Source organism: Periophthalmus magnuspinnatus, chromosome 3, assembly GCF_009829125.3.
Source record: "Periophthalmus magnuspinnatus isolate fPerMag1 chromosome 3, fPerMag1.2.pri, whole genome shotgun sequence".
Classification (NCBI taxonomy): Eukaryota; Metazoa; Chordata; class Actinopteri; order Gobiiformes; family Gobiidae; genus Periophthalmus; species Periophthalmus magnuspinnatus.
Genome location: NC_047128.1, coordinates 29,131,539 through 29,152,257, shown reverse-complemented (window position 1 = coordinate 29,152,257; position 20,719 = coordinate 29,131,539). Strand labels below are relative to the sequence as shown.

At 39.7% G+C, this 20,719-nt stretch overlaps 1 protein-coding gene across 4 annotated transcripts; it reads left to right on the top strand.

Moving 5' to 3' along the window:
* Positions 1–4,646: 4,646 nt before the first annotated feature.
* Positions 4,647–8,889, top strand: isl2b (ISL LIM homeobox 2b). Of its 4 annotated transcripts, none has more exons than XM_033986787.2 (6): positions 4,647–4,778; positions 5,101–5,290; positions 5,630–5,892; positions 6,502–6,800; positions 7,204–7,371; positions 8,201–8,889. In XM_033986787.2, exons 1-6 carry the CDS (start codon positions 4,721–4,723, stop codon positions 8,315–8,317), a joined length of 1,095 nt encoding a protein of 364 aa, XP_033842678.2. In that variant the 5' UTR covers positions 4,647–4,720; the 3' UTR covers positions 8,318–8,889. The 4 variants fall into 4 exon arrangements, with proteins under 4 accessions (XP_033842678.2, XP_033842702.2, XP_033842686.2 ...); XM_033986811.2 differs by having other exon boundaries at positions 6,505–6,788; positions 8,201–8,883; XM_033986795.2 differs by having other exon boundaries at positions 6,505–6,800; positions 8,201–8,883.
* The last annotated feature ends 11,830 nt before the right edge of the window (positions 8,890–20,719 follow it).

Here is a 20,719-nt window from a genome sequence, read left to right as displayed (position 1 = left end):
TACATATGTCTTTCTTTTCAAGTGCATTGAAGAGATTTGGAGCACAGCCCTGTGGAGTCAAACAGCTGGACGTTTGTGGCAAAGGCTCGACCTCATTGAGAACACACAGAAGTGGGGTGTGTGACTGACTGTGACAGATTCAGAACACACGGCACGCAGGACAGTCTTCGGAGAGGCAAGAAAATACAAATGAATTATACATTGTTCTTTAAAAAGCTTCCCGGGTTCTCCTTTTCAAACATACTTCCTAAGTGCGAGATCCAGACGTTCACTTGGTGGAAGGAAACCGCCCAGGAGTCGTTGTCATGGTGACACTAGATTTCTTTTCTTTTTTTTTTTTTGTGTTGATTTTTAGATTTAAATATGCTTCAGTATTTAATAAAGTGAATCACACAATCTCTCTAGTTATTACATTTTTTGGGACTAGGATTAGGACTGTTTTTCTATCCCATAAAATAAATGAGGAACGCTGTCCATATGTTGAAGTCAATCAGAGCAAGAGGTACATTGTTGTTCATATGGTAAACATGCAGTCAGCACAAGCCTATATTCCTCTGGGAAAACTGAAAACATCACTTTGAACTCTAAAGACCTGAACAAACAAGAATATGATTTACATAGTGCCATAATTTACATGTCTTGTGCTCAGAGAGTGAATTAGCCATCATTTTAAATGAGTCACACAAATCTGTCGGGAAATAAATATTCATATAAATGCCGGTGTATAGATGGACAATAACAGAGCTGGCCTTGGTAAGAGCCCTTTGAAGAAGCAATTGTTACATTATTAAAATTGTGAGTTGTACAGAGATTATTCCAGCCACCAGATCTTACAGTCCTTGGTGCGAGTCCAACCCTACATAAGACAAGACTACTTCTGCTAACAATTTACTGCAAGTGATGAAAAGGTGAAGGAATGGTCTTTGATTTCCATAGGCTTCACTTTGTTTTGCATTACATCCTCATTCTCACAGACCTGTGCAGGAGTTCATGATGGGGACCGTGGTGCGCTCAGTCCAGATCTCAGTCCACCTTGTCTGTCTGTGTGCACGTGCTTGGGGTCCTCCCACATTTCCATGAAGTCCCTGAGGAGTCGCACATCAATTGCTCTCAGCTAAATGCACTCACATATGAATATTTCAGTACAATTTAATGTTGCAGCTACAGCCCCAGAGGAGCAGAGCATCAATTTGTGAACACAGTTCTCCTGGAGTTAAAAGCCAAGCCGGATAATACAGAATGAAAGCCAGTGTCAATCCAGTCAGCCTTTTTCACTTGAAAGACTGAAGAGAAAGAGGAATCCTTTTTCTTTTGCATGCACCTAAACACAGACAGTGAACAGTCACACAGAGGCAGCGTTGGTTAAATATATGAACAGATCTCCTCATGGTCAGTTCTCCCAGAGCTCTGGCGTGATGCCATCGAGCCTGTACAGGGCGCAGACAGCGCCAGCTGTAGGAGTGGGTCAGCAGCCACACACCTGCTGTCCTGCTATTCAAATGCCCCAGAGTGATGCTGCACCATGGGTTTGGGACTGAAGCTCCCCACCCAGGTGTGAGAACACAAATGCTCCCATAAACAGGCCCAGTGTGATATGAAGGAATTAATCAGTCACAGGCATCAAGGAAACATACCTCTTTCATCTAATCTACGTTTAGGAATGAAGACGTTTTTTTTTCATTGTAGTTATAACTAGATTTGCATTACAAAATATTTAATGAAATAAAACTCTACTGATAAATGGATGAACATTTGTGTATTTATCAGGAACTATCAAACCAAAACTTGAACTGTAAGATTTTGATTGAAAATTCCATTAAAAAATGACCTAACTGGGTCCTCTGATACGAGGTACGTGCTCTAATCAAATACTGGTAACACCTGTAATGCTAATTTATTCTTAATTACATGGCACATGATGGTTAAGTTGTGATGTTATATTTTTGTATTTTGTTTCACAAAATGTGTTTCTAATCAAAAAGCAGAATGAGCCTCATTTGAGTCTCTCAGCATTTGATTTGCCAGTTTCAATGCTGAAATCCAATTGGTTTAAACATAGAATGGCTCTGATCTGAAGCACCAGCACCTGCAGCCAATCTTTAATGCAGTATGTGCTGTCCATATACAGGCTACATACATAATCAACACTTAATTCTGTGGATCATAACAATGAATAACAACCATACTGACATATATTAAATAAGTATCAACAAATGTTTTAATGAAAGCAACTGTATGTTTAAATGGAACCTATCCCTATTTCCTCTAATTGCACTGCTCTATTTGACTGACACAAAAGTCCCTCTTAAGGCTGATAAGGGGCAAGTAAAATGTACAAGACACACATTTGTAAAATAAAACAGGCAGCTGACAGTTACAGTAATATTGTAATAATGGAAGCTCAACAATGCACAACTGCCTGCAGGCTCCAATCAAAAATTAATACTAATTATCATGTGAATACTGCATTAGCTCTGAAGAATTATGAATTATAAATCGGCAACATGGTTCCCCTCTCAGACTGGCGGCACTTACACAAGGTTGTGATTTTTCTTTCTTTCTTTTTTTATAACTGGATATGGGCAATACACATGACTGCACTCATTGTGACTCCTTGATACAGATCTGCATAAGCATAAAATCACACAATTGTTACCAAAATGTGTTTGAGAAGAATGCTGTAAGTGTTTGTGTGTTGTTGTTTTTTTGTTTCTTTGTTTTTTGTTGTTTTTTTTGTTTCTTTGTTTTAATTGTCCTTTAACAGATTCTATTTCACATTTTCTGCAAATCCACACTTTTATTCTAACGTACGTCTGTAAGATTACAAATAATTACAAGGAAAATAAGCTTACGTGCAACCGATTATACACATTTAAACACATTGAACAATATTCTGGAGTTTGCAGATCTTTGTTCTTAGGTTGAGATCATCCAAACTCTTATGTACAAATTCACTGAAATGAACTGAGGTCCAAACACAGCCTAAACTGGCACCACCACAGCGGGTGAAGCTCTGGGAGTGTGCAGAGATGGCCATAGTAAATTACTTATATGTGTGACAAAGGAGGCAGACTGCCATCAAATCCTAAAACATTCACAAAGCATCAGTGAAAAGTTTGGCCTCTGGAAACCCCTTCTGAATTCCAACTCTGATGCCAAAATGTAAGTGGACGATTTCAGTCACACATATATTTTTCATGAGGTTAATGGTCCCCATCAGAGTGTGATTACAGATTCTTAGGAGAGGCTTTTATGTTGGCTGAGTGACGGCTGGGATGGCTGCTCCCGATCAAACTGTCATTAATAGGTCACAAACAATAAAGATATTCCCTGTCATGGTGGATTAATTATATTAGAGACCTCTGACCTGAGATATTAACCACCCCCTCATCTGCGCACAGTAAAATATGCATAATTACCTTATTTAAAATGAATCACAATGTCCATTCGCAATTTTCCAAAGTATATATAACCACCTAAACACCTAAACATAACCCATGCATCTAATTTTCACTTAATAGTTAAAGATGAAAATGAAATGAACACAAACCAGGTTAATCATGTAGGACTATAAAACTTTTCTTTGCGCAAAAATACCTTTACGCAGCGTTATGACGAGCAGCGTCTATAGGCCATGAACAGAAATTTAATCCCATTTAGCAAAGAAAACAAACAAGAGTATGATAAAGTTACTCAAGATGCTCTTCTCCCAAATCCCCCGCTACACACGATTATTTATGGTTCAACAGAGCGCACTAATATAGAACAGTACACTATACACCTATGGACTTTGGTAAACAAAAAGATTTTACAAAGGGAAAAGTAGCTTACTTTAATGGTAAAATTACATAGGAAATCATATTACATAGTGTTTTCTGAAAGGTTCGAGGTGTAAATTAGCAAAATGATTAAAAGTCCAGCAGATGCAGTTTTACTTTGTCCCCAGTAGATGGCAGTGTATTCGAGTACATTCAGCTGCTGTCAGACTCTACACGCGACTTCTGCTCCAGTCTGGCCTTTTGTCCAGTAGTGTCTAATATGTTATCCTAAATTAGTCCCCAAACATTGTCGCCACAGCGTAATTAAAATCTGCAACGCAAAATACAATAGAATAGAGCTACTTATTTGTCTGTACAATTCAATGTAAAATTCAAGAAAAAAAATATGAATATGTGAAAACATTTTGCGGGATTTATTTGTTTTTCAGAAAGTCTTCACTGACATAAAAGGACACGAGCAAAATCCTTGTCAATAAACGAAATACAAACGACATATTTTGGATAAGCTATGTTTTTGTTGGTTTTATTGTGGTGGGCCTATTTTCTTCTTTTTTTTTCTCTGCACATAGATAACCAGCAATTTATTAGGCCTAGTTACTTAGAGTATATGTTTTTTATCTGTGTTTTTACGCGGTGCAGTTTTTATACTCGGTTATTATTTTTCTTTTCAGATATTCGTGCCGTGCGTAAAATACGGTGGATGTAAAATAGTCATGTATTTCAATGAGGAGCACGAAAAAAATCTAACTGGGCGTCCACTGCTGAGGGGCAGAGTCATGTGCCCTGCGTCATGACGTAATGGGGCGGCGTGCTGGACCCTACATTCGCCTGCCCCCCTCCCTCTTCTGTCCGAGGAGACACAAGTTATGAGGGAAGCTGCTGAGGGCCAGTGTTGCGTTCACATCGTTTCTGCGTCAGCCGCTGCCCGTCATCCTTTCTGTATGGTGGATATTATCTTCAGCTCTTCTTTCTTGGATGATATGGGGGATCATTCCAAAAGTAAGTAGTCTGGCGTTTATATTTTCACCGCTTTTGTCCATCATGTTGTGTTGTCGCTGCAGTGGTGTTGAGCAACAGCTTCAAGAGCGAACCATACTTTGTTAAAACGTGTTGTTGGCCTCTACAAACGCCGCAAGGCCACGCGCTTACATTCTACTGTTTGGTAAAAGAAATGATGCTGGCAAAGTGAACTGTTACATAACGTCTGGAGTTGTCGGGTCAGCAGAAGAAGCCGCAGAAAAAGCGCAACATCTTGGTTTTGACCATATCACTGGCGCTGATTTGTCACTCACATTGGACTGATATTTACGTTTGTTTGCAGAGAAGTCAGGTTTCGCGATGTGCGTTGGATGTGGAAGTCAGATCCATGACCAGTACATACTGAGAGTGTCCCCGGACCTTGAGTGGCACGCAGCCTGCCTCAAGTGCGCGGAGTGCAGCCAGTATCTGGACGAGACTTGTACGTGTTTCGTACGAGACGGAAAAACCTACTGCAAGAGAGACTATGTCAGGTACAATAATGATACAATAACAACTTTTATTATGCACAAACACAACACAATATGCGCAGAAGAGTTATGTCAGGAAATGTTTCAGAAAATGTCTCTTAAAAATACGCATAAAAACATGGCGCCCAATTTCTTTCTACAAATGCACCCCTAAATAAAACTTGATTAACTCCTAAAATTTTGCTGCAGTGCCATATGATAATTTTTAAAATCCAGAATAATAAATCATTGACAAAGCACGGTTTTACAGGACATCATTTAGACTTAGACTACAGTTTTTGCACTGCACTGACAAGATTTTTTCTTAACAAAAATTCAACCCTATCCTCTGAACATTTGCAGGTTATTTGGTATAAAATGTGCAAAGTGCAACTTGGGCTTCAGCAGCAGCGACTTGGTAATGCGCGCCCGGGACAACGTGTACCACATCGAGTGCTTTCGCTGCTCGGTGTGCAGTCGTCAGCTGCTGCCCGGGGACGAGTTCTCTCTACGGGACGACGAGCTGCTGTGCCGCGCAGACCACAGCCTGCTGCTGGACAGGAGCGCCACGGGGAGCCCGCTGAGCCCTGGACACATGCACTCCAACAGACCGCTACACCTCGCAGGTCAGAACGATATTTATTTAATGCGTAAATTAGTCCTGTGTATTTGCAGTAAGTTAGAGTAATAGAGAGAATAGAAAATGTAATAGTAATTGTCAGAGATGACATTTGTGGTGTTTAGGGCCATGTGTAAAATAAAACAGTCACAAGTCGATCCAATCTTCCAATTAACGCAAAGCAGCTCTGTGGTCATTATCTGAATAATCGGCGGGGCCTGTTTAAGTGAGCGTGTGTATTATAGATCCTGACACGCTCAAAACCTTCTCTAAAAATCAAACAAATAAAACCAATAAAACGTTAACCAGCTGAAAATGTCTGTTTGTATCAGATATTCATTTTAGTTCGTACTTTCTTTACATTATGTCTTCTTAAATATGTAAAAATAGTTGTTCAACGTTTATGCGCTTTGTTCACAATTAATGTAAGCACATATTATTTTACTAAGCCTGTTTGTGCCAAATCACCAACATGGTGCAACATTAAAAAAACAAAAAAAACCAAAACACGACTTGGAGCAAGGGCCTTTAAAACATATTTGTGCTCAGCAAAAGTTTGAAAATAACCACAGGCGGGTAAAAACAAGTGTCTTTATATTTTGTCTCTTGACTTCAGCAGATCCAGTCACGGTGCGGCAGGCTCCGCATCGGAACCATGTGCACAAACAGTCGGAGAAGACGACGCGCGTGCGGACGGTACTGAATGAGAAGCAGTTGCACACTCTGCGGACGTGCTACAACGCAAACCCGCGGCCAGACGCACTCATGAAGGAGCAGCTGGTGGAGATGACCGGCCTGAGCCCCAGGGTGATACGGGTCTGGTTCCAAAACAAACGCTGCAAGGACAAGAAGAAGTCCATCCTAATGAAACAGCTCCAGCAGCAGCAGCACAGTGATAAGACTGTAAGCATCTTCGTAAGTTTGACTCGTTCATTACAAACTTTTTGTGAGTGTGTCACCAAATAGAAAACCTTTGTTATTATCTATAATTACACTTTTTAAATGCTGCTTTCTTTTATCATTCTTTCAGTCAGACTTGTCCTGTTGGCTCACAGTTCTTTTCTGTATTCAAACTTTAACTTAATGAATAATGAATCAACTGCTTTGGCTTTAGTTGCCCTATTGACCTGATACAGAGTAAAAGCTAATTTGTTGTTGATACTTAATTATTTGCTTCTATGTCATTCTTAAACATGCCTATTGCCTTACGTATTAGCAGAGTCAAATTTACCAAGCATCAGTGTCAAAAAACAAAAACACAATAGATCTGTGGCGGAGAAATTAGAGCTCAGATTATACTTTTGATTTATCTCCTCAGAACCTGCAAGGCCTGACTGGGACCCCTCTGGTAGCGGGGAGTCCTATTCGACATGAGAGCACGGTGCAGGGTAATCCAGTGGAGGTGCAGACCTACCAGCCTCCATGGAAAGCTCTGAGTGAGTTTGCCCTGCAGAGCGATCTGGATCAGCCTGCTTTCCAACAACTGGTGTGTGTGGGTCTGGGATGGGCTCTTACTAAATGCATCTGAATAGTTTATATTTTCAAGCTAATCTTTTCTTAGCTGTTTTTGCACATCTGATTTATTGTGGAAAGTCTATGAATTCAAAAATAATGTCTGAATCCTAAATTCCATTTTGGATCTAAAATATAAAAAATGGAAATTGGAGTTTTTCAAATTGAAAATTGCGTTTTGCCAAAAATATCCGTGACAGCGCATTAATCTAACATTTTACAATATGAATTTACTGTTGGATTTGTTGAAGGTGTTTTTATGGCAGTTACATTATTTTATTTACATGCTCTGACATGCATGCTTATGGCTTGTATGGAAATGAATGTAGAATATTGGTTAATGCGAAACCTGAAAGTGAAATGTATTTATTTATTTAAAATGTTTGAAAACTAACAAGGAAAATTGTATGTCTGCATAACGGCAAAAAACAAACAAACCAAAAACACAAACGTTTAAAGTCACACAACTTATTAGAATATCATTCATTCTTACTACAATAATTTCTGAAACAGCATAAAACACTATTATTTATAGAAAAATCAACATTTGTTTTATTAAAGTACGGTTGTCAGGTGGTTGCTTGTATTTGCACTGATCCCTTGTTTAATAATATGGCAAAGTACATCTGACCTTAATACTTTGATGCTTGTACCTATCATGGCACAATAACTGACATATAAAGCATTCCTTCCTTTCTTTCTTCTCAATAAATATGGGCTTCTGGATTTGAATAGGCTCTTCTAAATACCAGTATGTCATGTATTGTGTATGCTGACACTGTATCTGTCCTTGTCTTCTTCAGGTGTCGTTCTCTGAGTCGGGCTCTCTGGGGAACTCCTCGGGCAGCGACGTGACTTCTTTGTCCTCCCAGTTACCGGACACCCCCAACAGTATGGTCCCCAGCCCGGTGGAGACGTGAAACAAGGACTTGTCTTTTTTCTGTGCATTTTTGTTTTTTTTTACACCTGCAAAAAGACTGTTGCAGCATGATCCCAGTCCTCTCCTGCATGTGAGCAGCTCACCACTTCATTCAAAAACTACAGCAAGAAAGCAAGAGTCCTTTATGATTTTCCAAAACTGGCGTGCACTCGTTTTTTGGTATTTTGTTGGAGAATTCATTGACAGAACTGATGCATGAAGATTTGGATTTACATTGCTTACGACGCTTTTGGAACCATTTCCACTTAAAAGGACATTCAACAAACCCACCATTTTCTCATATTGTGTCTTCTTCAAAAAGACTTCTTTCTTTTTTTGATACATTTTGTGGAGTCAAGTTCATGACTCTCGTGTCTTTGTCTTAAAAAGGTCTGCATGATAATCTGCAAAATGATTCGTGTTGTACAAATACTTTATCTTAAATATGAATAATAAGAAGGCGCAGGTTGTTAAGCTTCTCGAACAAAAAGTAAGTTATTGTTATATTATTTATTGTTAGAAAATTGGTAAAACAATTATCAACTGGTACAAAAAATAAAAAGCTGAGTATGCAACACTTGACATCACTTGACATCTTTGTATATGTATTATTGAATTATGACAAAGGGAACTGTTTCTGAACAATACCATTGACTTTTAATACTGGTAAAGACACATCAGTTATCAGAAGAAGCCTGATAAAGTGCTGTAGATTGCTGTTTATGGCGCAACATTTGGTCTTATCTGTAATATTCCAATGCGTAATTACATGGCACTTGATGACGGATTTAACACAAGCTTAAGAAGTAAAACTGCTGGTTTAGGAGGCTATGTAGTCTGTCCTGTTTGGCCAACACGAGGATTTACTCATGTCTATCAGTGGAGAAGCCTGCAGGCTGAGTGTGTTATCACGCTACTCATCATGTGTGTATTTTCCTCCATTGGCCCGTGCGCGCGTAAAGCAAGACGCAGCCAGTGGTCATATCTCCGGGGCAGAAATGCGCTGTAAAAACCGTGCTCCGTCCAGTTGCTCTGGTTGAGTCACACACAAAAAAACTACAGCCTGGTCTAGACAGCGGTGCAGGAATGGGCGACCTCTTATCTGCTGCTGGCATCACCTGCGAGCCATACACGCAGTAAAGCCACAACAAACTAACTAAACACACACACGCACACACACAAACGGAGGAACACACACCCGAGCCCCTTCTTTGTGAGGGGCGGCTCGTAAAGGGTCACTTCTTCTCCTCCTCCTCGGTTTATTTTCCTTCGCTGAATTGCGTTAGAGTGCGCGGGTGAGGCTCAATGATCTGACCTTCTCTAAGTGCGCCTTGTGACGAGATGACGCGAGGAAAAATGAAAAAACACAGCGGCACGGCGCATTTACTTTTCTTTGTGCGCTTTTACTAATGTTTTACGCTGTTTCGTGAAGGCCCGTTTCATCAGTCAATCAAAAAAAAAAGTGAAAACCTGACATCTACGTGATCCTTTTAGGCGACTTGTCAAAGCGAGTTTGTCAAATTAGTTCTGAAGGGATTTGAGACCTGTGTTTGTTTGTCAAAATAGTTGTAATCCTTTAAAAATATTGTAATTATTATTCGTAACAGACGCTTCATCATAATGTTTGAAGGAGGCAGCGTGGAGAAGATGCACTGTCGGAAGTTTAAATAGCAAACGCAAGATAACACGTGTAATTGGCCACTTCCAAATAAGATAACAGTGACACAATGCAGCAGATTCAGATAACGCAAATAAACACGAAAAACAATGGCGTTTAGGCATAAGAATGTGGGCCCATTAACTCCACAGCTCCTCTGCGTAAAAGGAAATTACGGAGACATAAGGTTTCCAAAACACCCCATTTTCATCGTGGGATGCAGCATCTCAAAGGGAATTTTATTAATAAGAACTAAAAGATAAGCCTAAAATATGCCGCATTAGATTGAACAAAACAATCCAGACAGCCCTTTATTAGATTAATCCCTAAAGCGCCGCATAAGGCCCAATAGTCTGTGTGTTGATTTCCACCCGTGAGAGGATGTTTGATAATTTTAGTAATAAATGGAGAGAAAAGACAGAGGAAAAGGTCGTTGTAATAAAAGCATGCATCCCCAAAAACAAATTTATCGGGGGTTTTGAAGCATTTACAGGCGAGGTTTCTTTTTACTGTCGTCCTCTGTTTAATTTGAACGCGCCTTTGCACGGCTCAACTCGGATTTCCAGGTTTCTGACCAATCTATAAGTGTCGGCTAATTGATATTTCAGATTACAACCGTGGTTCCCGTGCTGTAAGAATATAACCATAGCCCTAAAAGTATAAATGACCTTATCTGCCTCTGACGGTCCAAGGCCTAAAGCCAAGCGCGGAAGAATACACCGCACTCGTCCCAAATCTAAACATAAAATAGTCCCAAATTTATTTCTCCCGCTCTGACCCGACACGCAGTTGCTCTCCCCTCACATTATTCATGATTAACCTCGAGCTTCGAGTCCCACCGCAGTGTCCGTGCGCGTGTCAGGTTGCCATAACGCACAACGAGAAGCTGTCAGCGCGAATGACACCGAATCATTAATGATTGAGAGCGAGTCCATTTAAAGGTGTGATGTAATTCTCTAATTGGCAGAGGGCCGTGCGTAATTAGATCAGCGGGCGCGCGCCTGACGAGCTACGACGCCCACCGGAGCCCCCCGGACCAATGGGCAGCGCGCACGCGGTGATGGGGAACTGGCACGAGTGACGCACGAGACTAAGTGTAAAATTAATATGTTTTATTTATATTGCAAATTAACCAAAAACAAGGGTAAACGTTTATGCAAGTCGTGTTTTTACGCTTATTATTTTACTACAAGCGTAAACTATTTATTTCACCCAAATCTTCTTTGACAAGTTTATTTAAAAAATTTACATGTTAAGGCGATAAATTAATTATCCTATAGGCTATTTAACACAACAGACACGAAAGAATATTCATTAATAAAATTAAATTGTAAAGACAATTTTTAAAAAAGCTTAAAATGTCAAAAGTGTTTTATATAATCATTATGATTATTTTTAAATTAGATTTTATTTGTATTTATTTATTATCTTTTTTATTTTGTTTATTCCATCTGCGTCTCTAAGATGTTTTTATTTATTTATTTATTTATTTATTATTATTATTATTATTTTGAGGTTAAACTAAAAGTCATACCTATAATAATAATTTTATTTTGTATTATTATAATGTAATATTATGAATATTATTAAGATTATTGTCATTGATACAATTTGCTGCCATATTTGCTGCTTTGGAGATGTCTGACAGTGCCTTTTAACCTCTCGAAAAGCCCCTTCTTGCTGACCATTTAACCCACATCCAGTCCATCATCACGTGACTGCTGTGGAGCTCTGTGAACAGTCCCACCCGGGCCCATGCTGTGACCTTGATCCTGCAGTGGGGGCCACCAGCAAAGCCACTATAGGAGCCAGTGGGACCAACCTCAAGTCCAGGCCCTCCAGGGACACCCTCTGACAGGCTGACTTAACACAGAAACTCCACTGCAGCCTTTAAAGAGGAGGAGGAAGGAGTGGGGTGGAACTGTGCCATTTGAACCCACAAACAAAGGACCAGGCAAAAATGGCACGCACGGAAAGTAACAACGAACGAATATCTAAGATGAAATTTCAAGACTGCTTTATCATGCGAGCCTTTCCACAGTGTCCGCCAGGAAATATTGCCTGTGTTTTTCTCACTTCTTGTCAGGTGTCTTAACAGGAAATTTAAGGCACCAATTTATCTGTGATGGGCTAATGGCCAATTTACCATCTCCTGACAAGAAATTTAATCTTGTGTACACTTAGGTTAGACTGATAATGAAAGGGCAGCGTCAACATCTAGCTGTGTGTAGTCACTCTGGGGATAATATTGATTCTCGGGTGCAATAGATGCAGCTTTTATGGAAAACTGACACAATGAGTAAATACCCCAATGTACTCCTTTAAACTTCTAAAAGCACAAGGGCAACAAAGGGGGAAGGACATATTGATTTTAGATGGCACACGTGTTTTGAAATAAATCCTGCGTTGTATACATGTAAATATACTAAAAGGGTATTCAATCGTTATGGGCAACAGCGAGATTATGTTGTATAGTGTACTTTAGGTGAACCTTAGAAGCGGAAATTGAAACAAGCTTTTTTTTTTTTCTTTTTTTTTTTACAGGAGCAGAAGGCACTTACCTGGAACACACACAGACTGGTTGCGAGACAGTGTCAGAGCTGTGTAAATCACCGTCGCCCCACCCAGCATATAAATCTACAAGAAGAACAACACCAACCAACAGCTATTAAGGACCAGAGAAGAAAAGCCTGGATCCTCCCCATTCGAGACAATATGACCTGCAGTAAAACACAATGATGCTTCACCTGTGCTTCAAACTGTCATTACCACAGACAGACACGTGTCGTACAATGGAGACCGAACAATGGGATGTCCCGGGACTTAAGAGGAGCGCCGCAAAGGTCCCAGCAGCTACACAGAGAGAGGGAGAGTCAGGGTCATATCAGTGTCAGTTCAGAAGTTCAAGAATGTTTGCAAGGAAGTCTTTGTGTCGGAGATTTAAGGCTCAATTAACCTAGTGACTCAGAAGTTGGGATGAAGCAGAGAGACGCGCTTTAATTATAGCATCGGGCTGAAACTGAAAACCTAAATGGCATTGATTTACCGGCACTGTCAAGATAGGAACAGTCCAGTCAACTTTTCGCACGGTCGCTTACGGTGTGGCATCAATAAGCTTTTGTATGGATAAAGTGAGAGGTTGTGCAATAGACAGTGAAGTTGTCTATCTGTTTTTGGTAACATTTTGAATATGGATTCTAAAGGTGTACAAAATTAGAATAATACAAAGAAGAAATGCTGAATACCATCCCAGATGACTTATATATTTGTATATATCATCTATCATGTATATCATATAACTTAAGTAAAATAAGGCAAAACCACATCTAAATCAAATATACTGAATATTTAGCAGCTCTACACAGAAATGTTTTACATAATCAACTTTATTGGAAACATCTTTCTATTGTGACCACAGAGGAAGAAATGCATTTTGCAGAATTATTGAAGATGTTATCATTTTGTGACAGTGACCAGCCCATTCTTACCAGTTAAGGCAGACAGCTCTGTCTGCTAAACGCAGCAGTCCTATCTCCCCGTGTGCGTCTCTGCCACTTTAAGAAATGAAGCAATATCATTAATGGAGGCCTCAGAGGGCTGACATCTTGCTCCAATTCACCAGTCCCCGTCCATCACACCATTACGATGGGCTCGGCAGTATTAAAATCCAATCACTCCTCTGGCTAGTTTGATTAAGGAGGGCAAGCACACAAAGAGGAGCTCTGCCCCTCTGCCAGGGAGTCCCCGGGGGCTTGAGCTGTTGCAGACCACCTCCCCAGTCATCCAGCCGGGGTGGACACTGAAGAGACCTCAATCCATTCAACAATGGGGTCACTCTCCATTGATACGTTATATCTAACAATGATCATAAACCAGAAGAGCAGGAACACAATGACAATTGTCTGTGGTCCATAGCAGCTCAGTCACCTGAACAAATGGAGGGGTGTTCTCAGACATGGAGTATTGACGTGTGCGAGGCCAATCAATGATCCACTTTCACCTTTATGTAACATTGTCTCATTCAACATTCATGTCGCTTTTCTAGTACATCAGCCGTGCCTCGTGTGGATCAAAATCAAAACTCTACTGACTGCACATAATACACTATGGATCTAGGCACGCATGGTTACGGCCACAGAGATATTATACTTCAGCAAAATGCATTAACAGCTGTGCCAACCTTTTAAACTTAAAACTCTTGAATTCAAAACAACCAAATCAATGCCATGTTATGTATGCCATTTCAAAAAGTAAATTGCACAGCTGATTAATAACCCTACAAGGAATTTAGATTTGTCAAATGGATACCTAAAACTAGATATTAGAATAAGTATCTATACTAATACAAATCACATATATATGACTAAACTGGACCTTTCCTTTTGAGTATTCCATGCTATTGTCTGTTTGTGATTTTATTTTCATTGTGGTATTGAAGTCTTTTCCCTAGTATTGAAATAAAGTGTTTGTATCGTGACAGTTACGGCAGATTAGATTAGACCAAATGATATAAGGTGTGGTATTGTAGATCTCAGGGGCATAACCATCCCAAACATAAAGTGGAGCACATTTGTTACCTCTCTTTCTCCTGTCCCGTACAGGGTCAGCATGGTCAGATTATGCCTGGGATAAAAGGCCACATCCAGGTACACAGCCCTGGAGAACAGACTCAGAGCAAATTAAAGCCAGAAGTCCAGGGTGAGCCTCCTCAACCAGCAGTGACATAAATTACTAGGATTTACAAGATTTTTAAAACACTTTTAACAATAGCCCTCTTTTAATGTGCGCTCTGTTTAATAATGCACTTTGGGCTTTAAGAGCATGATAAACAAACCAATAATTCACGTTTTTATCCTCCAAGGTGAAGCCCTTCAGGAGCCAGTTCTACAGCAGCGTTCAAAGGCTCCAGGCACATCAAATGGAGCGCTGTCGTGAGATGTTTTGGACAACATTTGAGATGTAAGTTGTGATCCCTCTGCTCTCCCAGAGATAAAAGTACATGGAGGTTCATCTTTCTCTGAACTGCGTCTGAGAGAGACAGAGTAAACATGGGAGCAGGGGGCAGGGGTTATGAATCTGTGTCACTGCAGTCTTTGGTCATAAACAATACAGCGTCTTTACTATAGGTCATTTATATTTATTTCTGTTTTAAGGATGGGTCATAAGAATAATGGTGTAACTAAAGCATCTATGGTAAAACACCAGATTCCTGCAATATAGCGTCAAATGTAAATATAAAGCAAGACATTCATTTATATTTTACGTTATTCACAACATTATGCACAAATATAAGTTAATGGTTGAAGCAAATAAATGACATTTGCCCATTGATTTAATAAAAAAGTCTGAGCACTTTTATGTTTTACATGGATAGTCAACTGATTTGTGAAATGTTTACGTTCAAAAGAGACACTGCAAAAGTCAATTCTGTTTTTAGTTTGACATAATTTTGTACTCCAAATCACTAGATCGAAATACATTGAGGAATGTTAAGCTTAACTCAGTCACCGTCACTTGACTGTTCTTAGTTGTCTACATGGTGTCGCTGATATTTCAAATGTGCATTCAGTTGACATGAAAAGTAGAAGTGTTTTTTTTTATACAAAATGAACCCAGTTACCGCTGTTTGTTTTACATTCACCAAGAATCTAACAAGTAATTTCGTGTTGAGTATTTTAAGATAATATGTTATGTAATGCTATTAAAAGTTATTATCATCATCAGAAACTTTTAGCATAAATATAAAAGTTGTTCTCTCTAAGGGGGCCTAAAAATCCCATTACGTAACTCATTAGCCGCAAGTGTGCATCCACATACCCTTTCTTACATGTTTCAGTACTGGTGCATACAGAGGTTTTCCTGAGGCCCGGTGCCCTCTTTGGAGTGTGGTGTGTGTGTGTGTGTACTGTCAGTGGGGCCGGTGTGTCATCTGGGAAAGCTCACAGTAGCACTTGGCTGCAGTTTACAGAGAGTTTGTAGAGTGTGAAGCTGCACAGTGTAAATAATTTATTTCTGAAATGTTACAAAATATGCATAAAAAGGTCAACATACAAAAGAAACAGTGAAATCCACAATTACAAAGCAGATAATCAACAACACAGCAATAATATAACAGCATATGCCCCTGACTGAAATAGTATTCTAAAACTGGCATTGAGATACGGGTGTGCTACACTGAATGCCTGGAAGTGCACACGTTCAGTACCAGCCGCCACAAATCATTGGGCCATCTCCCATAATCCTCCTCTGCATGGCCAGTGCTCACAAAACAAATTGTCCTTCATCAAGTGCTTGCGGCAGGACAAGGCATAAAGCACAGGCACGGGCGGAACCATGCGTGTTTTACATTTGAACTTCCACTGCCCATGTAGCCGTGTGGCATATTTATGATCTTCATTTGAATAGGTCCCAATGATTTATAATGCTCTTACACAAAAATACTTGTATTATGGGGAATTTGACTGTCAAACGATCAAGCCTAAAAACGAACTATATTTACTGCATTGATAACTTCATTCACTGGTCCTAAATAGCTGATATAATACCACGTCCAGGTCATGTTATACTGATAAAACTGCACAAATTTGGCTTTATCCAGTAAAAAGCATTAGATTATTTTTGCTGAAGAGCTTATTTTCAGAGCTCATCATTAGTTAGCATGCTAAGTTGAACAGTAGTTATAATTTCATTTCAAATCTATCTTGTTTAGTAGAACCAACTATTGAACACAGAACTCAAGAAGTGGCTGGGATGAGCAGCAAAACGTCTTCACTCCTACAACTTTTTTGTCCAGTTGACAGATTTTACGTTGTGCTTTTACTAACACATAAATAACACATGAATAAATGCAATGCTTTTCTTCTCTCAAAAAAAACTAATATAACACCTTTTTCAACATATTAATTGATAACAACAACAAAATAAAAGCAATGCATTCATTGATAATTAAGTGAAGTGTTTGACCAGCACATTACTTTGCTAAAGATATGTGGGTTATATTTTGTATCTAGGTTCAGGGACTTGTGATCTGATATGGTCTGTGGAGCAGCTGGAGTGCGCATGGTCAGAGATAACGCTGTGAGTTCAGTTGTATCTGGGAGATCTAAAGACATGTCGAAAAGGAAACGCTCCTCTTGGACTGTGGAGGGACTTATCTTTACAGTTTCCTATAGCTCCTACTGACGGAGCCTACGACGATGTAAATTCCTGCGTCCCCTGAAGTGACTGTGAGCAGACAATGAGACGACACTTTGTGTACCGATGCGCACTATAACACAGATAACAGAGCACTTTTTACAAGGGACGTGGGACTCCAACACAAACACACATGTTAGCAGATTGTGTTTGAAAATACACAGCCCTTGAACTGGGTCAATGGAGCATGCTTTATGTACGGTGTGCAACGGTGACGCATGATTAACCGTGATTTATGACAAGTATTTCACTCATATTTTGAATTTAAATAAAGATAAAACTTAACGCTAATGTAAAAGTCGAATGGTGTTCCCTGTCCCATCACAAACAAACAGTAATAACCAAAACGCACTAACGGTCCTCTTCCCTAATATTACATTACATTACAACTGCATGAATTTCTGGTAAATTATCGAGCCGAGCCATGGTGCAGTGATCATGAACAGCTGCTTAAACAGAATCTGTCACACTTCCATCACTAATAAAAACAAACTAGTGTAGGACAGTAGACTTGGCCTATTCTTTCCCATTGATAAATAAGAAAGTATTTGGTTTAGGTTTTATTGAAGATGCAGATGAAGATTCCTCGGGTTTGACACTAGAAAATAGAAGCTTGTGACCCTTTGTGGCTTCATTTGAGATGTGACGAGAGCTATGATAGTGAGTAATGAGCAGAGATACTGTATGACGCTGTTTTACCAATGAGCATAAATAAATAAGATCAATACTATAAAGTACCCCGGTAGAGGCAGGACCTGGTGCTGTAGCCGCCACAAAGGTGTATAACTCACTCTGGAGATGGCTTTTGTATTGAAGAGTTATTTATATGGGCAGAGCAGGGGGCATTCATCACGCAGGCTAGTGGTTCCCCTTCAAAGTTCCCCTTTTTATGACGTGCATTATTTCTAGTGCGCACACATAAACAGAGTGGAGCTGCCGGCACTGAATCAGCCCACTATGTCACAGCCTGGCCCCCGGGTCAGCGCAGCTTTCTTGTGCCGCCAGTGCTTACATTAGCATGTGAAAGGCTAAAGCTGCTCCGAATGCTCACTCTAAACATTTACGCGGACACAGTCTCTCAGGGAAGAGGACAGTCACAGCAAAGACATGGGGTTTGATCAGGAATGATTTATAGGATACGTGTATAATTATGCGATTTTGGAATTAGAGTTAAAACTGGAGCAATAATAATGAACAGTCAGTCATTTATTTACAAGGCACTTAAACGTTGAGCAAAACAGAATTCTATCAGCTGGACAAAAGTTTTTAAGAGTGAATATGTTTTGCTACTCGATTCATTCACTCTTAAAAAAGTTTTTCTTTCCTTTGCTATGGACCCTACCTGGACGACTACAGGATCACACTGACACTGATCATAGCATTTGAGCAGAGGTAATCCAAATCTTGCACTTTTCATTTTAACTTTGAGCCCAAATAAATGTAATAATATGGTAGATATAGTATAAAAAAGGACACCTGTAAAAAAAAAAAAAAAAAAAAAAAAAAAAAAATATATATATATATATATATATATATATATATATATATATGTTTAATGAAAGTGACTGAGAAAAGGTGAAAAACTGGACATTTTGCATTCATTAACTTGGATAAAAAAAAATAAAAAATTTGAATAAACTTTCACTATAAACTATTTACAACTCATTACTATTATTATGTTGAATAGAGAATACATTTAGGTGTTTGAGCAAAATCATTCTGCTGGGGAACATGGACTGTTTTGTCTTGCAGTTCGCTCCTTGGCTGCGTCCTGGGCAGATTCATTAGCAAAGTGGAGCCCGTCCATAATGTGGCAGGAGGCAGGCACCAGAAGTCTGTGTTTACATTGCAAACGCCTGGAAATGAATTTCCCCACACTGCTCTCATTTATCTTATCAATCTCTACAAGTGTTGCCCTGATGAGAGAAGGGCAGGCCTAAGGAAAAAAGAATGGGTTTGGCATTGTTAAAGAGTCCTATATCTTCCATACAGCTAAGTTTAGACTCAAATCTTCTCAATTAGCAGAGTGCGCCTGTCAAGGGAGCCCCGTGCACATGAACATATAAATATTCAAAAGGTACATGTTGTATTCCCAGTATGGTCATTGTGTTAACTTTTCCACACCATGAGCCGAATCATCCGTCATTCAGCCTAATTTAATCATCAGCCACTCTCATTCAATTATCCAATATAATATGCAAATGAAGGCAACAATGGCGGCCTCATGCTAATTATGTACATCAGAATAATTAAATTGGATAGAAGTGGCAGCGGGGGACTGGACTGTCATAAAATGGGGAGCAGATTCTTTAATTAAGGCTGCAAAAATTTTATTAGAATCTGTAATCTGCCCGTAAATTGTTGAATGGTGGTGGTCCACAGGGGGATATTAGTCTTATTGAACGCAGCTCCCTGAAGACTCACTGGAGGAAGCACAGGGGACAGCGCTTTTCATCAAGGGCAAAACCATTCCACCCAAGTGTATGAATTTATTATAGTGACGGGTATTGGGAAACTCCAGTATGTTTCTGGACATTTCATTTGAACATAAAATAACAAGTCAGCTCATAATGTGATATGGTGAAATTACTTTTTTACTGGTTTGAAAAAGTATGTGTTTATATTGTAGACTCTTTTACACTGTTGCAACATATATATATAAAAAAAATACTGACTTCTTACATGAATTTACTGCTGATTTATTATAAGAAATATTCAAAAAAGTGTTAATGTCAATAAAAATAGGTTAATATCTCTGTAATCACTGGGCATGACAAATTTAAACATCTTCTTTGGTGGTGTTATTCAACCCCAAGGAAGTGATTGTCGGTCAAAAATGCTGACAAGACAATAAGGACCAAAAGATTCATAAGTTTGTGAAGCCAATCCCTCACAAATAATGATAAGCTCCAACATTTGTGGACCATAAAATTGGATTTCTTTCAAAAAACAGTGACTCTCAAATAGTGTTATAGACCCCTGCTCTCCACCTGAAATTATGACATAATTTCAAATACTACAACGTGGACACAACCTGTGGACTTAAGTAAGAGGCCACACCAGATGAGCGGACACAAAACGGGCAGTGGCAGCTCGTTAGCACATTACAGTATGCGGCTAAATCACTCCACAGTTGTTGTAGCGGAGGTGACTGATGTGGAAGCACACTGTCACGTAAAAGCGTCAGAGCGTGCCCTGCCCAGCACAGACTAACCTCACAGACAAACAGCCGCCCCAATACACTCTACGCATGCAAGCACCACTGCCTCCACACAACAGACATGTCCAGTGCACAATGCCACCCAGCCTGCCCCGGGACACACAAAGACCCACTTCTGTAAGGGCCAGCAGACAGTGAGCAGAGGGCTCTGGACAAGGTGCTCGGGCCCATGAAATATTTACACCACCGTGTTTTGTTGCTTTGTGTCAGAGATTGAAAAGAGACACACTCTCTTTTCCGCTCACAGTATCCTGTAGACTGACGTAATAATAAAAGTGTAGTGTAACTGCAGCACGTAAGGCTATAGCAAAGATGTGTATTTGTTTCTTTAA

What these genes read in the sequence shown, in the direction of transcription:
- isl2b (XM_033986787.2), top strand. Translation starts at nt 4,721, where the DNA reads ATGGTGGATATTATCTTCAGCTCTTCTTTCTTGGATGATATGGGGGAT. An exon ending in TGCAAGAGAGACTATGTCAG is followed by an intron (nt 5,291 to 5,629) that starts GTACAATAATGA and finishes GAACATTTGCAG; the next exon opens with GTTATTTGGTATAAAATGTG. An exon ending in CAGACCGCTACACCTCGCAG is followed by an intron (nt 5,893 to 6,501) that starts GTCAGAACGATA and finishes TCTTGACTTCAG; the next exon opens with CAGATCCAGTCACGGTGCGG.